The sequence below is a fragment of the Gastrolobium bilobum genome, unplaced genomic scaffold (genome assembly GCF_033153095.1).
Source record: "Gastrolobium bilobum isolate Gb01-03AN ecotype WA unplaced genomic scaffold, APGP_CSIRO_Gbil_v1 utg3070, whole genome shotgun sequence".
In the NCBI taxonomy this organism is placed as follows: domain Eukaryota; kingdom Viridiplantae; phylum Streptophyta; class Magnoliopsida; order Fabales; family Fabaceae; genus Gastrolobium; species Gastrolobium bilobum.
Window position 1 is genome coordinate 10,503 of NW_026897926.1, and position 19,528 is coordinate 30,030.

A 19,528-nucleotide genomic window follows, 5' to 3' on the forward strand; every position below is an offset into this window, starting at 1 on the left:
GATTGGGAACGGCCTAAGACTGTGACTGAGATCAAAAGCTTTCTGGGTGTAATCCGATATATGTTTGACATAGGTTACGACTAGCATGATAATAATACATATGCGTTTGATGAGACTTAGTAAACCCTAAATAAAAAGAACCATTAAAGGAATTAATTATTAAGTGCATGATTACCTCCTACCACCAATATTACTCAAACCTCCTCTAAATAGTGGTGCTCCACAACTCAGTTTGGACCCACTGTTTTGTTGAGTAAGAGTAGTATTAGAAGTGTTAGACACTTAGGGTGCTGGTTAGTGCTTAACTGAGAACATGAGTTGCAGGCTCAGCCGGGCTCATGTGCTTAGGGTAATAGTGCTAGGTTGGTTGCATAAGATGCACCACTAAGTGACAAGGAGTTGTCAACCTAATGTTAAGAGAGGGTATGAGATACTGTTGATAAAGATCAACCCATTATTTAATTTAATCTTGCAGTCTCAGACGAGGGTTAAAATAATTAATCGCACTCTTAAAATCCCACTAAGGTAAAATCTAAAAGTAGAACAATCCTAAGTCAAAGTTTAAGGGTCGTTGACTTAGATAAAATAGTGGGAGGGACATATTATTTAAAGTCTTTAATAATTTGCTCTTATTACACGACAATATATATTAATTAATCTATCTTTACATTTTTCAGTTTTTAGTATAACTAATTCACTATCACTGCGCTCAATACTCGATACGAACAAATTAATCGGTCCTAATTTTATGGACTGGTATCGGAACGTCAGAAATGTTCGGCGGGCTGAAAAAGTTGCTTATGTCCTTGACACTGCTTTACCTATTGCGCCTAAAGAAGGGGAAGATAGGTTCGCGAAATTTGAATTCGAGGCCCACAAGCAAAGGTTGAAATTATGAATGAAAAGGATAGGAGCACATTCAAAGGTTGAAGCATTATTGGGGAGATCAAAGAATCAAGGAAAAGACCATTATCTCCTGGGATGAGCCTCGTTGAGTCCCAAAGAGGAGAACGTTAGGTTGAAGACTATAAAGTAAGTGCTAAAGGGAGGCAACCCAACAAGTCAAGCTGAGGACTCAAATTGAAGCAACCCAAGTTTACGAAAGGAGTTTTTCATTTATTGCATTTTAATTTTTTAGTATTTGTATTTTTTGTATTTTCAATTTTTAGGATTAGGATAAGTTAGTATTCATGTTCCTTTTTAATTTAAGATAAATTATTTTGCAAGAGAAAAAAGCTATTGATGCCTAAAAAGTAGGTGCCATATTTTATGAAGTAAACTAGTTACATGAATAGTGAAACTAGATTCACATACCAATGTACAACCAAGGCTCTGATACCAATTGTAGGAACTATTGAATTTACGCGGAAGCGATTTAAGGACCTAGTATATCAGTATGCTTACCGAATCATCACCGTCTCACAAACACACAGGGCATACCTTTTGGATCGTAGATCTATGAGCAACCTTCATGTCTGTAACTCCCTTTCACGAACTGAATAGATCTGCATCGCAACACGAATGATCTCCTCATAGAGGTTGGCCTGTGGTAGACCTTCTAGACTATGTCTTAAGGGAGAACGAGTGGTGAGTGGGCACTCTCTCACTTTTAGGAAGATGACCTTACCTCAACCTCTGTAACCACCAAGTGAAGGCATCTTGAGGTTAATGACTATAAGAGTAGAATATATATTGGTTCCAAGAAACTCTAACCTTAAGCTAGATGAGCTCTAGATTTCTAGGGCCCTTCTTACACACTAAGCCCAATTGAGCTTTAGTGAAAGAGCAAAATCCAATAATATATTCTCTCACGCAAGAGCCCTTCGGGCTTGATGCGTAGATATTGCACATATCCATTTTTTGATCCTACCTTGTGCTGACTTAATTTAACTAGAAAATGGAGGCGATGAAGATCAAACTCGTGATCTCATGATCGCAGAGGATCTAATACCATGATAAGCAACAAATTTAACCCAACAACTCAAGCTATTAAGTGAAAGTTGTGTAAATAATTTTTATATTATATCCCTCTAACATTAATGTTAAATAGCCGATTGATTAATAAATCTAAATTTCAAAATATTTGTAACAAATAAAGTATAATAAATTATCATATGGTCAAGTATGCAGTTTATGAGTAGGATTTATCATACCTGTTCTGAATGATATTAGTCTCTAGTAATAAATGTGTCCCATTGATATCACTAAGCCTATTATGTGAACATGAAAATATTACGGATAATACTATGGGCTTCATTTTTATTATGTTACATAACATAAAATCATCTTCCTACACATAAATTTTATATGGGGTCACTTTAAATTTTTTCTCTTTTTCTTATTCTCTCTCCTCTCTCTTCCTTTTTGTGAGAGTAAGAAGTTTGTTTTTATGTTATGTTACCTAACAAAAACATTTCTCTAATACTATATGTGAAACCCAATCCTGGCGGCTGGTTGCCAAATTTGAAGTGGGGTACTCTCCATGATACTGTGTACAGATAAGAGCAACCACAGATTCGTAAAGGGATACAGCACAGTAGATTCGAACAACTTGGCCCATTTGTGTATTGAAACAAAACAGCGTGGAAAAAGAATGAAGGGCATGTCAAAGGTCGAATAAGTTGCGAAGAAGAAAATGAGGGTACAGTGGAGAGCGGGAACATTTGGAATGAGAATATATATATATCGGATTAATTTTTGGAAAAATATTTTTTATGTTACGAGAATTCAATTCTGTTGAATTCTCGTATTGTGATCCTTTAATTTTCATGCAAAGCTTTCTTTTTATTTTTATTTTTTTAATAAATATGAAACTCATCACTAGTTAAGTTACACTATGAGAATTCAATTCTCATGCAAAATGAAAAAAATCAAATTCCTTAAATTTTTTTCATGTTATTATCTATTATTTATACATAAAAGTGTGTGCAAATAATGTTTTCTTTCTTTCTCTTTTTTTCTTAATTATATGACATAATGTAGATCCATATATTTTTATTTATATATATATTAAGGATTGGCTCAAGTAATAACGAGAGGGAGGAACTATCTAAAGAACACGAATTTGAACTTTGAAGAAGAATTTTAGGGACATATTTGAATAATTATCACGTCATTTAATTCGAGCTTAATCCAATACCTGTCCTAATATGTTTCTCGGCCAGGTTCATAAGGATAGGACTTGATTAGTTCTAAAGAGATAATTAAAGTCATAGAATTTTAAAAAATATTTATATTATAAAAGGAAAAACGCTTGAAAGTGAAGTCAAATTTGATTGGCTAGCGATTAAAATACAATTTTAAATTTAAAACTCGCTTCAACTTGATTTGGCCCACAGAATAGATTCCTTTTCAGGGTGGCTTATACAATATATGACCAATCCACCACCATTCACCTTGAGATAACTTCTTTCCATATTTAACGACGGGGAAGGATTTAATTATAATTTTTTTTTATAAATTTTTGTAAATTATATGTATTCTTGAAAATACATGGCATAATCTAGTGTATTTTTGAAAATACATAATGTAATTTAGGGGTGTGTATGAGTCACGTTGCGTCAGGTTTTTTGTGCCGACCTGGCCCAACTTGATTTTTATAGATCAGATATTTTGACCCGACTCACTTTAAATTGATCCAAGTTAGGTCTGACTTGATTTGAATTTTTTTTAAACTAGTTCAAAACTGAGTCGGATCTGATCTGATTTTTAAAATGAGTCTGACTTGGTTTCAAAATCGGATCAAATCCGACCTGACCCATTTCTGATTTAGTTATGCTACGTATTTCATTATGTATTCTCAAAAGTGTACTATGTAATAATTCTTACAAATATAATATAATTTGTAAGAATTTATTAACAAAAAATTTATAAATATAACTCTCCTTCTAATAATATAATATATAGATATACCAATGAGGTCACCCGCTTTGACTACTGTCAATTCAAACATTACATACAATATAATATTTTCTCACCAAATCCTAGCTACATATATACCAACACATTCCCCGTTAATTTCTCTCATCCCAAACTCAAAACCAAACGAACCTAAAAAAAAAACCAAGGCAATTATGACAACCAAACTGTTTCTCTTTTTCATATTGCTCTCTCAAGCAACTTCTTCTTTCTCAGAAATGACATGCAAACCAGAAGACAAAAGAATCCTTCTCCAAATCAAGAAAGAACTCAACAACCCAACCCTTCTCTCATCGTGGAAACCACACACTGATTGCTGCCACTCTAATTGGTACGGTGTCGTTTGCTTCCCCATTAGTAACATTATCTGGTCCTTGAGTCTCTCAACCAACAATGACCTTACCTCTCAAATTCCACCTTCCCTTGGTAACCTAACAAAATTGGAAACCCTCAGTTTCTTCCAATTACCAAACCTCAGTGGTCCAATTCCTAACTCATTATCAAAACTCACCAAACTCAAATTCCTCACATTCAGCAAAACAAGCATATCAGGTCCAATACCCGATTTCGTGACCAAACTGAAAAACCTTGTTACCTTGGATCTATCATTCAACAACCTTTCTGGTACACTCCCTCACTCTCTTTACAAGTTACCTAATCTCTCAGGAATCCTCTTTATGAACAACAAGCTCACAGGTCCAATCCCTTATTCTTATGGTTACTTCAATAACACGAATTTACCAAGTTTGTTTCTCTCTAATAACAAACTCTCGGGGACACTCCCTTTGTCTTTGGCAAGGCTGAACTCGTCGCTTATCGACTTTTCTCATAACAGGTTTGAAGGTGATGCTTCCATGCTTTTTGGTTCAACCAAAGCGACAGTGTTGATAGACCTTTCTTGGAACAAGTTTGCTTTTGATATGGGAAAATTGGAGTTGACTAAGACACTAGATACGTTGGATGTGAGTCACAATCAGATATATGGGAACCTTCCTATGGGAATGGAAAATATATTGAGTTTGAATGTGAGCTACAATAGGCTTTGTGGTGAGATTCCAAAGGGTGGCAAATTGCAGAGCTTTGATGTGGATACTTATTTTCATAACAAGTGTTTGTGTGGGTCTCCACTTCCAAGCTGCAAGTGAGCACAGAACACTATTTCCCACAAAGGGGCGTCATTTCTAGTTATTTTCTCTTTCTTTTTAGAAGTCTGATAGATAATATGTGTTCATTTTGCAAGTTTCCTGTAATTTTAATTACTACATATGGAGTCACACCAGTTTGTAATAATTAATCTGCAGTATATTTGTGTTTCTATTTCAAATTTTGGAGCTTTTCTAATTATCTTTATATTTATTTTATAATTGCTTAACTAGTGTTTTCAGGACGCCGGTTATATATATATGGGTTCGCTTTTTCTACCGTCAATATAGATAACTTATCTAAAGTGAGTCCAAAACGATGTCGTTTTGAGGCAGAAATCAAGATATTTTTGTAATTATAATTCATTTCAGGATTATAATAGTCTTTTTCATTATATTTTTTTAATCTTTCACCCCAAAACGACATCGTTTTGGGGAGCGAATGTAGATAACTTATCTACATTTACGGTAGAGACATTAAAGCTTAGGAAAATAAATAAAAAGTTTGTAAATATATATATATATATATATATATATATATATATATATATATATATATTTAAATGTATAACAATGAAATTTTTGCTTTAGATAGTTTCCGTTAGCATAAATATAGTACCATGATTGACGATGAAGATAAGGTTGGACAAAGAAGATAATAGGAAGGTGATACCCCCATTGCACACCCTGCATTTTATAGGGAATTTTGAGGAATGATTGGGATGCATTTTTCCAAATAATTCAATGGATTTTTCAAACTTATTAAATCATATTTTTTTAAAAATATTTAAAAAATTTAAACTTATCAATGATTGATGTACTATGAGTGTGTCAAGTTTTTTTTTCTTTCAATTTATTAATGCTATAGGATTTGAGATGCTTTTAAAAGTACAAAAAAAAAAGACTGGTTGGTTTTTATAATTTACGGAAAGAAAAACACAGATCAGAAATGTAATTAAATGTATAATTACAATTTTCGATTTTTTTTACTATTTATTTATCCTCTGCGTGGCACCCTCGCTGGTTACTGACTCACTCTACTTTACAGTCTAATCAAACCATCCAAGCATGAGTGGCTCTGGGCCAACGTGGCTGCAAGTTGGAGTAATAATGCAAAGCCTCCGTGAACCGGTCCATTGCGGTTTGCGTCCTGCTCAACAATAGTATCAACAATAATGGATCCTGGCCCTGGGTTAAGACCCTCTTAACTAGTGCATTGGTCAAATTAGATGAATTAATATGCGCAGTTAAATGATACATGTGCATCGTTTAAGGTGTGCATAACAATCATTCTATTTTCTAGCACTATTTTTGAAATGAAATAATTCTTTTTTGCTTATGTGCCTTGAAACAGTTTCTGAGAAAAAGAATGTATTTGATAATATGTTCTATTTTTATTCTGAGAATTAAAATTGTGTTTCATAACCTAACAAATAATATAATAAAAAATAATTCCTATTAAGCATAATTTTTTTCGGATCATCACTTTCCTTTCCATATGGTGTGGTAGTGGTGGTGGTGGCAGTGGCAGAGTGGTGATGGTAATGGTGGCGATGGTGGTGGTGGCGGCAGTGGCTGCGACAATGGTGGTGGCAGTGGTGGTAGTGGTGTGAGGGGTGGCGATGTTTGTAAGAACCTGCATCGTTAATTAAGAAAATTAATTAATTATATAGGAAAAATTAGGAAATGATTCCATAATTGACCCTAATAATTATTATGAGGCTTATATAATTATAGTAAGTGATTAAGGATGCTGAAAGTCGCTTTTCAGAATAAAAGTGCAGATACCGGTTCTGCTAGTCGGTATAAATGCATACCGAAAAAGTATCCCGGAAAATTATAATATGTACATGAATATTCCTAGAATATTATATAGGACTTGTAAAATGAGTTTCAAGTTAAAATAATGAAAACTGATGCCAAAAACTGATACTGGCTATGAAAAGCGCATACCGGAAAGGTGCTCCGAAAAATATAATAAAAATATGATAATTCTTGTAAAATTGAGTAGGTTAAGAATTCAAAGTTTGGGATTAAAATGCTAAGCGTAGCAAGTTAATACTGTGTTTTATTTTAAAGTGGCTATAAATACCCTCATGATTGGCACACAACCCTAGAACCAACTTTCCTTACGTGAAGCCTTGAGGTGGCTGACCAGAAACTTGGTTCCCTTGTTTTCTTCCCTTGGGTTTTAAAACTATGAAGCTCTTCATTTGATTTTCTTCCTCTTTCTCTTGAGTAAACACTTGGTGGTGTGAGTGAGAGGGTAAACGGTGCTTCTTTCTGGTTTGGAGTGGCTGTGGGGGTGAGTTGTTGCTGCTGTCTTTGGTTTGGGTGAGAGTGTGCACCTTTTCTTGGCATTTGTGTATTCAAAGAGCCATCTTTGGGTGCAAGAACCAAACTTGTTGCTCTATTTTCGTATTTCCTTGAAGTCAGAACTGTGAGGACCTTTTAGTGAGCTCCAAGAGCATTCTCTCCTCTGTTTTAAGCTTTGGGGTGAGTTACCTTATCATGATCATAAGTTTTTATGGCTTAAAGGTAGTGTCTTTGCATTTAAATGAGTTAAGCAAGTAACCAACTGTCATATGAACCTAAATGGACCTTAAGATGCATGTTTAAGCTTCTGGAAGTGCTAAAAATGGTACCTTGGAAGGATATCTTCGCGAAATGCATAAACTGCATTCTGTCACGAAATATCCAGATATGGGGATCTGGATATCCGGATATTGATATCCGGATATGCCCCCGACATATATCCGGATATTTTGAGATTTCGTAGAACAGTAGTTGCATTGTTCATACAGTAGGCTATTGGGGGGTTTGTGGACCCTAGAGTGATGAAGTTGAACTTTTGTTTTAATCACACTAAGTTAGAATCAAGTGATTAAGGGCTTATGGCTTTGTGTGAAGCCTTAAAACATAAAACGTAAAAGGAAATCGTAATCTTTATGTTTATGCTTATGAGCTATGAATGTTGATATGTTTGCTGGTCCTAATCAGATTGTGATCTGCTGTGTGTTGGACTTGAGCTGTGTGGACTCTTGGCACTGGATAGTGAGCTTGCAAAGTAAGTTTTTGTGTCCTCGGTTTAGCCATATTGTGGTTCCACCATGTCCCATGGGGGTATGGTTATATGCATGTTGTGTTACATGCTTTGATGTTTTGGAAATGCTGTTGAGCGGTTATATGCTAGGGCCTTTATGATATGCATGTGGTGTTCCACCTATACGGTAAGCCTGAGTATGTAGTACATACAATATGGTGAGGTTGTGGGTGAGGTACAAGCGGTTTTCCTTGTACTATATGTAGGTAATAGACGTATTCCTACATTTCTCTGGCCAATAGAATAGTATTGACACACATGGCATGAATATCTATTGCACTGCATTGAGTTTTGGAACTTATACTGAGTTACTGCTTTTAGAACTTATATTGCACATGTAAGTGAGCTTGGGGTGGAAGATCCTTGAGGAACCCTTGTCTTACTGAGATATCTGGTTTAGAGATCTCACCCCACGTTTGGGGAATGCTTATTTCAGGTTCAGGTAATGCGGGGGTTGAGACCTCTAGTGGCAGGAGGCCAGAGCTTAGCTGATAGCTGTTACATGCTTATGTTGATATGCTGTTATGATTGGATGTTGGATCCTGTTTACTATCTTATGCTTTTAGATTCAGTTTATGGATTTCTCTGTTGGTTATGCCGTTCATTTGGTAAGCATGGGGATTGTCCATGCCACATAGACTTGATTATATCTTGTTAATGTTGGATTTGTATTAATGTATCAGGATTATTGTCCGAACTATGTGTAGTGGATCCGTGACATAGATACTCACTTTATATATATTTTATGAGGTATTTCAGTTAGATGTTTATTTGCAATTTACATACAGGCGATATTTTATGAAATTGATTAAGTAATCAACTTGGCTAAGTATAATGACGTCATAATTGAAAAGAAAAAGATATTCCGCATTTTTTTTTATTTAAGCGCAGCTTAATACGATGATATGTTAACAAACCGGGTATACACGGGGTGTTACAATGGTTGTGGTGGTGGCGTGATAGTGGTGGTGGTGACGACAGTGGCTGCGATGATGGTGGTGGTACGGTGATGGTGGTGGTGGTGATGGCTGCGGTTACGACAATGGTAGTGGTGGTTGGTGACAGTGGTGGCAGTGGTGGCGGCATGGTGGCGGTGGTGAAAGTATATAGAGGATGTTTTGAAGAAATTCAAGATGATTGACTGCAAACCTGTGTTGACTCCTATGTCTACTGGTTCTAAGTTATCGGCTGACCAGTGTCCCAAAACTGAAGAAGAAGAAGAGAAGATGGTGTCAGTTCCTTATGCTAGTGCAGTTGGGAGTCTGATGTATGCCATAATTTGTACTCGACCTGACATTGCTCAAACAGTAGGAGTATAGAGCAAGTATATTTCTGTAACACCCCGTGTATACCCGGAATATTAACATTACATCGTATTAAGCGGTGCTTAATTAAAAATGTGGAATATTCTTTTTCTTTTCAATTATGACGTCATTATCAATTACCAACTTGATTACTTAATCAATTTCATAAAATATCGCCTGTATGTAAATTGCAATAAGACATCTACTGAAATACCTCAATATATATATAAAGTGTGTATCTAAATCACAGCATTACATCAAGTAATCCGGACAATATCCTGATACATCAATACAACTCCAAAAGACTCAAGACATAACCAAGACATAATAATACTATGTGTCATGGACAATCCCCATGCTCACCAAATAACATAGTAAACAACAAGTCTCAACATAAAACTCCATAAACATAAACTGAAGCTATAAGCATAAGCAGCATGCAAATTCAGCATCCAATCATGGCAGCATAATATAACAGCAATCTAACTCAGCTCCGGCCTCCTGCCGCCTGAGGTCTCAACATTACCTGACCCTGAAATAAGCATTCCCCAAACGTGGGGTGAGATCTCTAAACTAGAAATCTCAGTAAGACAAGGGGTCCTCAAGGATCTTCCACCCCAAGCTCACTTACATGTGCAATATAAGTTCAAAAAGCATTTATATCATTATCAGTTCCAAAACTATGTAGTGCAACAGATATCTATGGCATGTGTGTCTATCACTATCTACTGGCCAGAGAAATGTAGGAATAGGTCTATTCCCTACATGTAGTACAAGGAACATCGCTTGCACCTCACCCACAGCCTCACCCTCTTGTATGTTCTACATACTCAGGCTTACCGTATAGGTGGAACACCTCCATGCATATCAACAAGGCACTAACATATAATAGCTCAACAGCATTTCCAAAACAACAAAAGCATGTAACACAGCATGCATATACCATATCCCCATGGGACATGGTGGAACCACAACATGGCTAAACCGAGGACACGAAAGCTTACCTCTAAGCTAGCTATCCAATGCCACAAGCTCAAAGTCCAATCACAGCAGATCACAATCTGATATGGACCAAACATAAATCAATAACATATACCACATGCATACAAACTAAAGACAACGCCTTTTCATTACGTTTTTTTTTTTTTTTTTGTAAATATTACGTTTTCAAGTCTTAAAGCTTCTAACAAAGCCACAAGCCCTAAATCCCATGATTCTGGCTTAATCCATTAAATACATAAGTTCAACTTCATCAATCTAGGGTCTACAAACCCCCAATAGCCTACTGTATGCACAGCACAGCTACTGTTCTGCGAAATCCCAGAATATCCGGATACTCCTCGGGACCATATCCGGAGATGCAATATCCGGATATCTCACTGTACATATCCGGATATTCAATATCCGGATATCCAGAATCCCATATCCGAATATACAATATCCAGATATCCCAAACCCCATATCCGAATACATATATCCGGATATCCCATATCCGGATATTCCACGGGCAGATATCCGGATATTTCACGACAGAATGCAGTTTCTGCATTTCCGTGAAGATATCCCTTAAAGGTTCCCTTTTACCGATTTTAAACACCTAGTCATGCATTTCTAGGTGTGTTAAGCCTTACCCAACAACAAGTTATCATCTTTTAACCCTAACATGCATCAAACTTCCATTTTTAAGCCTTAAAACTCAAGTTAAAGGTTGGTACAACATACCAAGACTCAAAACTCAGAATGGAGATGCTCTTGGAGCTCACTAGACACCTCCAAGATTCTGCCTCCCACTGCACACGAAAATGGTGCACCAAGGTGGTTCTTTTACACAACAAGGAGGCTCCTTGAAGCTTCAAAACACCAAGACAAGATGACTCCTCTCAAACCCTCAAACTCAGCCCCCTCACTAGCTCAACACAGAAGCTGGAGCCTCAGAAAAGACCCTCATTTCACTCCCACAAGGATGCTCTCAAGTGTTTACAAGGTTAAGAGAAGGGAAATCAAGAGTAAAAGCTTGAAGACTCAAAACAAAAGAGAAGGAAGCACAAGAACAATGACCAGCAGCTGACCACACCAGAAACTCACGTAGAAGAGAGTGGCACCTAGGGTTTTGTGCCCATAATGAGAGTATTTATAGCCAAAACTCACTTAAGCACGCAGTATTAACTTTAAATGCTACGCTTAGCATTTTAATCCCAAACTTTGGATTATAAAACTACATAATTTTCTAAGAATTATCAAATTTTTCTTATAATTTTCTGAGCAACTTTCTGGTACGCGCTTTTTCAAGTCAGTACCGGTTTCTAGCACCAGTTCTCATTATTTGGACTTGAAACTCGTTTTACAAGTCCTACATATTATTCTAGTAATTATCATGCACTTACATTAATTTTCCGGGATACTTTTTCGGTACCCAATTATACCGACTAGCAGAACCGGTATCTGCACTTTTCTTTCGAAAAGCGACTTTCAGCATTCTTAATCACTTATTATGATTATTAAGCCTCATAATAATTATTAAGGTCAATAATGGAATCATCTCTTATTTTTGCATAATTAATTAATTAAATCCCTTAATTAACGGTGCGGGTTCTTACAATTTCCAAGCCAAGAAAGAAGCATTGGACGACGATGAAATGTGTGTTTCATTATCTTCGTGGTACGTCTGACCTTCGGTTATGCTATGAAGGGGTGAAGGGCTCAAGAGGACAGGCATTATTAGAGTTAAGATGTTTTGTGAATGCTGATTGGGAAGGTGACATTGATAGTAAAAGGTCTACAAGTGGATATGTTGTTTCCTCATTTGGTGGAGCTATCAGTTGTATGAGTAAGAGGTAGAGCACCGTTGCTTTATCTACTACAGAGGCTGAGTACATGGCCTCGACACATGTTGTTAAGAAAGCTATTTGGTTGCAGGGGTTGTGCAAAGAGCTTGGCTTTGCACAAGGGGAGATGATCATTGGGTGTGATAGTCAGAGCGCTATTTTCTTGGCTAAGAACCCAGATTTCCATGCGAGGACCAAGCATATCGGCATATAGTACCACTTCATCAGAGGGAAGATTGAAGACAAAAGTTGTATTGCTGGAGAAGGTTGACATAAAAGTCAACAGTGCTAATTTTCTGACCAAGGCAGTGACTTTAAAAAAGTTTGAATGGTGTACATCTGCATTGAGATTGAAGAAACATGCAAAGCATTCACCAATTGGGAGAATGTTAGGTATGGCTCATATTTCGTATGGTGATGAGGGCCCTTGTTGTCCGGGGGAGCTGCCCTGGCGGGGGTCTGGGGGGTAGTGCCCTCAGGCCCGTAAAGGCTAGTACTGTTGTGGACCTTTGATTTATTATAATTTTCTTAGTAGTTTGAGCTTGGGCCTATGAATAACTGTTTTTAGGGTTTTCTAATCCTATTTATATTTTCCTTGTAAACCGAGTAACTTGTAACGAGTGACAGTGAAGTGATATAGTACAGACAAGCTGGACGAGGCCTATACTAGGTGAACCAGGATATCATCGTGTCAATCTCTCTTCTCTTTCTCTTTTCAATTTTGTGTGATTGTTGATTTCCACAGTGATGATGGTGGCATGGTGGTGGTGGTGGTGATACATCATCGTCGTGGTGGTGATGGTGGCAATGGCATCATCATCGTCATGATGGTGGCGGTGACGACGATATTGGTCGTACAACGACCGCAACGACGTTGGTAGGGGTGGTCCTGTCGAAATAATGGTGATGGTGATAATGATGATAGTTGTAAGAACCTGCACCGTTAATTAAAGAAGTTAATTAATTAATTATGAGAAATTAGGAAATAATTCCATAATTGACCTTAATAATTATGATAAGGCTTAAATAATATTGGTAAGTAATTAATAATGCTGAAAGTCGTTTTTCTGACGAAAAGTGCAGATACCGATTCTGCTACTCGGTATAAATGCGTACCGATGAAGTATTCCGAAAAATTATAATAAGTGCATGAATATTCCTAGAATAATATATAGGACTGTGATTTCAAGTTTCAAGTTAAAAAAATGAGAACTGGTGCAAGAACTGATACTGGCTATGTAAAAGCGCGTACTGGAAAGGTGATGCAAAAAATAAAATAAAAATATAACAAATCTTAGAAAAATGAGTAGGTTCAGAATTCTAAGTTTGGGATTAAAATGCTAAGCGTAGCTATTATTGTTAATATTGTGTGATTAATTTTAAGTGGCCTTTAAATTGACCCTTGCACATTAACCTAGGCTGATCTCCTTCATTCTCTACGAGTTTTGGTGCTCAGCTACTGCCACCTCCATTCTTTAGCCTCCCTTGCTTGACAATATTCCAAGTCTTCACCTTTTTTCTCATTTTCTGCATCTAAACACTTGGTTGGGTGTGGGTTAGCATTGTGAGGGAGGGGAATGCTCCATTTCTGAGTTGGAGGTGCTGTTCTTGAGTGTTGTCAAGGCTGACTCCACTGTTTTGTGAGGAGAAAGCCACTGTTCTTAACTTGAGTGGCTTCATGGAGCCATCTTTGTTGTGAAAGGACCAAGCTTTGTTGTCTTTTTCGTTCTCATTCAAAGTCAGAATCTTTGAAGCTGTTTGGTGAGCTTTAAGAGCAACCTTTTATGAGTTTTGAGCTTGGGTAAGCTTTACCACCTTTGATCATGAGTTTAATGGTTAAAAATGGAACCTTGATGCATGTAATGAACTAAAGTTAATAACTTGAGGTTGAGTAAGGTTAAACACACTTAGAAATGTATGTTTTAGCCTCCGTAATCGTGAAAAGAACCACCTTTGGGAAGGATATCTCGCGAAATGCAGAACTGCATTCTGTCAAAAAATATCCGGATATGGATATCTAGATATCGATATCCGGATATGAATATTCGGATATGGGGTCTTGAGATACCCGAATATGGATATCTGGATATGATATCCAGATATGGATATCCGGATATGATATCCGGATATTGGATATTCGGATATGTCCCCGACAAATATCTGGATATTCTGGGAAGTTCGGAACAGTAACGGTATTGTTCATACAGAATGTCACATTGGGTTTTGGACCCATGATTGGCTTATGTGAACTTTTGTATTAATTAATCTAAGTCAGAATCAAAGTGATTAAGGGCTTGTGGCTTGTGAGAAGCCTAAAGGCATGAAACGTAAAGGAAAGGCGTTGTCTTTATGTCATATGCTTGTATGTTTGAATATTGATATGATTGTTGGTCCAAAACAAATTGTTATTCTGCTGTGTTTGGGCTTTGAGCTTGTGTGGACTCTTGGCTTAGATAGCTAGCTTGCAAGGTAAGCTTTTGTGTCCTCGGTTTAGCCATTGTTTGTTCCACCATGTCCCATTGGGGGATGGTTATATGCATAATGTGTTTTCATGTACTGTTTCATTGAAATGCTATGGAACTGTTAAGTGCAATTGCTTTATGATATGTATGTGGTGGTTCGCCTAGACAGGAAGCCATGGGGTGGTCCTGTGGGCTGGTACAGTATGGGCATGTACTGTGTGTGTAATAGACGTATTCCTGCACTTCTCTGATCAGTAGAATAGTTATAACACACATGACATAATTATTTGCTACATTGCACTGTTTTGGAACTTATATTGTTTAACTGCTTTTGGAACTTCTATTGCATATGTAAGTGAGCTTGGGGTGGAAGATCCTTGAGGACCACTTGTCTTACTGAGATTTCTGTTTAGAGATCTCACCCCACGTTTGGGGCGCTTATTTCAAGTTCAGGTAATGCGGGGGTTGAGACCTCCATCGGCAGGAGGCCGGAGCTTAGCTGATTTATTTGTTGTTATGCTGATTATGTTGGATGATGGATTATGCCTGTTTCTATTTGCTGTTAGCTTTATGATTATGTTTCTATTGTTGTTGAGACCTTGTTTGGCTATTGATGGGACGTAAATTTGTTCCCATTTAACCCCATTTTGATGGCAAAATATCATACGTTCCCTCATCTGATGAGCAACTTCAGCATGAAAATCACTTGTTTTACACATTTGTGACAAAAACATAGTGGGGGAACGGATGGTAACGTATTCCTTTAAAATATATTAAAAGGGGAACGAACTGAGACACATTTAATGCACCTGCTCCATTCATTTAATGCTTCTGTACACTTTGCAGGTAACGTAGAGTTAAAGACTTCTAAAAAGCAAGGCGGTGCACCAACTGAGCAGCTGGAAACGTGAAGAGCAGGGAATCAAGATTTCTCATTGGCTGAAAACAGAAGCAAAACATGGGAAGGCCTACAAACAACGGCTAATCATCACCAAACCCTGTTCCATTCAGTAATTCACGCAAGCTTCACACTCTGCTGCCACCGTCCCGTCCCCTCATTCAAGCAACTAGCTTCAAGGGAATTACAGTCTTGTCATTCCTCTTCCAAGCTATAAATAGAACCTCCCTCACACAAAAACATCATCGAATCTTGGAGGGTTTGCAGTCCAAAAGGAAGAGATCACTTAGTAGTAGTTAGTAACTTAGTTTAATTTTCAGTTGCAATTGTAGTTAAGTGACAACCCATATTCTCTTCTCTGTAAACAACCATCAAGACTCCTCACGAGCAAATACCCATCTTTCTCCATTTTCTGTTTCTTTTTGTAAACTGTCTTTTAAATTAATATAAGTGCTTTTCTCTTCGTTCCAATCGTTATCTCTTGACTGAATCTTGGGTCTATGTGATCTCAGTTGAGAATAATTATGTTTAAACTATCAGCCATGAGCTGAACTATCTGTGGAACGGGTAAACTGTGAAACTCTTAAAGAACTGTTTTCAAAACTCTTGACCGAAGCTTTTTGTATTTCTTTGGCTGAGTAAGCTATATTCATTGTGCGCTAATGGAAATTGGGTACATACTGAGAAAGGAACTTCCATAAGGAAGGGATTTCAGACAGCTTAGCCATTGGGGGAAGGTAGATGTCATGGCAAAAACGCTACTGGTCACCTTAGGAATAAGGGGCCAACTCGTCCATTTTAAGGTTCTGAACTAAGTACCTGTTGGAGTCAAAGGAGCCATAGGAATATGGAAACTTGTGAGCCATCTAGACCATGAGCTGAGGAATCAGAGTTGGCAGGCAAAGAAACTGGGACAAAGCCAAAAGGTGTTAAGTCTTGAGCAGAGAAAACAACCCCTTTAAGAGTGAAGCAGTGAATCCGTTCCTTCTGTTAAACTGTTTTAACCACCTCCCTGTTGTCTCTTGATTATAGTTATTTCTGTTTTAGTAGTTTTTATTTAGTACTTATAAAAACTCCAATGATTATTATCTCACCTTCTTCTAAACAGGAAGGATCCCACACATAACGCAGCGAGCAACTGTTTGCCATCAGATTGAACCTACTTTTCCTGAGAAATGTTGTCAAAACAGTAGGGAACGTTTGACCAGACATTTCATTTACTAACTTTTCTTCTCATTTTCATTCTTTATAAACAGTGATAAAACAATAATTAGCACTCTATCCTCGTGGGAACGATAATTTGGGCATTAATACTCCCTTTATTACTTGATGCGTGCACTTGCGCACTTGGGTTGGAACTAAGGGACGAAGTTCTGCAAGAATAGAGGAACGTCCCCTATCAGAACTTATATTTTTCCACCATCAGCAAACCACCCAACAACTATGTTGCCTTATTTGGTGAGCATGAGGATTGTTTATGCCACATTGATTGACTATGCCTTTGTTTAGATTTGAGTTGTATTAATGTATCAGGATTGTCCGGGCTACGTGTTGTAGTTCCGTGATTTTAGATACCCACAGTTATTTATATATTGAGGTATTTCAGTTAGCTGTCTATTTGAAAATTATATACAGGCGATGTTTTTATGAAATTGATTAAGTAATCAACTTGGCTAACTATAATGACGTCATAATTGAAAAGAAAAAGATATTCTGCATTTTTAATTAATCGTGGCTTAATACGATGACATGTTAACAAACCAGGTATACACGGGGTGTTACATTTTATGGTATCAGAATACTTTCTAGGGAAAAGCGTGTATGTATTGCAATAACTTAGGATGTTTGTTGTGAGTCTTGTCTGTGTGTTCTCTCTATTGGGTTTTGCTATGATAATGCATATGTGACCACAATCTGTTTGGACCAACAATATTATCAATATTTATAAACAACAAGCATATGATTTAAAAACAACGCCCTTCCTTTACATTTTACATCTTTAGGCTTCTCACAAAGCCATAAGCCCTTAATCCCTTGATTATGACTTACATTAATTATTACAGAAGTTCAACTTCATCAACATAGGGTCTACTAACCCATAACTCAGTTCTGTATGAACAGTACCTTCACTGTTCACGAAAGCCCAGAATATCCGGATATTGTCGGGGGCATATCCGGATATCCCATATCCGGATATCATATCCAGATATGCATATCCGGATATCATATCCGGATATCCATATTCGGATATCCGAAGACCCCATATCCGGATATCCATATCCGGATATTCATATCCGGATATCATATCCGGATATTTCGCGACAGAATGCAGTTCTGCATTTCGCGAGATATCCTTCCCAAGGTGACTCATTTCATGCATACAGAAGCCCAAACATGCGATTTAAGGTGTGTTTAATATTACCCAACCTTAAGTTATCAACTTTAGCTCATTACATGCATCAAGGTTCCATTTTTAACCACTTAAACTCATGATCAAAGGTGGTGAAGCTTACCCAAGCTTAAACTCAGCAAATGAACACTATTGGAGCTTCCCACCAAGTTCTCACGGTTCTGACTTGCAAAGAAACGTAAATGGCACACAAGGTGGTTCATTTCTTCACAAAGGAAGCTTCTTGAACCTCAAAATGCTACCACAAAGGCTCACACAACCCTTACCACCAAGTCAGCCCCACTACTCCTCACACACAGAAGCTAAAACTCATAAATGGTGGTCCTTTCCCACTCCCAATGCTAGCTTACACAAGGCCAAGGTATTTTGGTGAAGAAACCGTGAGTAAAAATGGCTCTGTTGGCTCAAGAGAGTGGTGGAAAGTGAAGGTGACAAGAAGAGAGACACTCAGCTGCTGAAGCACTCACGTAGGAAGCCAATATGGCGTAGGGTTATGTGCAAAAGTTGCATTTATAGTCCACTTAATCTTAATCGCACAGTATTAGCGCTTATTGCTATGCTTAGTATTTTAATCTCAAACTTTGGAATCTGAACCTACTCATTTTTCTAAGATTTTTCATATTTTTATTTTATTTTTCGCAGCACCTTCCGGTACGTGCTTTTCCATAGCCAATATCAGTTATGGCACCAGTTCTCATTATTTTGACCTGAAATTTGTTTTACTAGTCCTATATAATATTCTAGGAATTATCATGCACTTATTATAATTTTCCGGGATACTTTTTCGGTACGCATTTATACCGAGTAGTAGAACCGGTATCTGCGCTTTTCGTCCGAAAAACGACTTTCAACATTATTAACCACTTTCTATATTTATTTAAGCCTCATAATAATTATTAGGGTCAATTATGGAGTTATTTCCTAATTACACATAATTAATTAATTAACTTCCTTAATTAACGGTGTGAGTTCTTACATTCACCCCACCTTTTTTAAGGATTTTGTCCTTAAAATCAAAATATACCTGTCTCTGAAGTCGGGATACTACCGGAGAAGCTCATCCTCTCGCTCCCAGGTACACTCTTCAGGAGTTCTTCCTGTCCATTGCACTTTGACCATCGGAATGATCTTGCTCCTCAGCTGCTTCTCGCCACGATCGAGAATTCGGAGTGGTCCGACGGGAGTTCTCAAGTTCTCCTGAACCTCCACATCATTCGGTTGCACCATGTGCGAAGGATCCGCTATGTATTTTCGAAGCTGAGACACGTGAAACACGTCGTGAATGTTGGCTAGGTTCGGAGGCAAGGCAAGCCGGTAGGCAACAAGTCCTACTTTACCAAGGATTTGGAATGGCCCAATAAACCACGGGCTCAGCTTCCTCACTCCGAATGCCCGTCCAAAACCGGTGACAGGTGAAAGTCTCACAAACACGTGTTCACCCTCACTGAACTCCAGTGACGATGCTT

General features: G+C 37.5%; 1 protein-coding gene across 1 annotated transcript; it reads left to right on the forward strand.

Annotated features, from left to right (window-relative positions):
* Nucleotides 1-4,073: 4,073 nt before the first annotated feature.
* Nucleotides 4,074-5,063, forward strand: LOC133311490 (polygalacturonase inhibitor-like). The gene has a single exon (XM_061512545.1). The coding sequence runs from the start codon at nucleotides 4,074-4,076 to the stop codon at nucleotides 5,061-5,063; it is 990 nt and encodes a 329-aa protein (XP_061368529.1).
* The last annotated feature ends 14,465 nt before the right edge of the window (nucleotides 5,064-19,528 follow it).

What these genes read in the sequence shown, in the direction of transcription:
- LOC133311490 (XM_061512545.1), top strand. Translation starts at nt 4,074, where the DNA reads ATGACAACCAAACTGTTTCTCTTTTTCATATTGCTCTCTCAAGCAACT.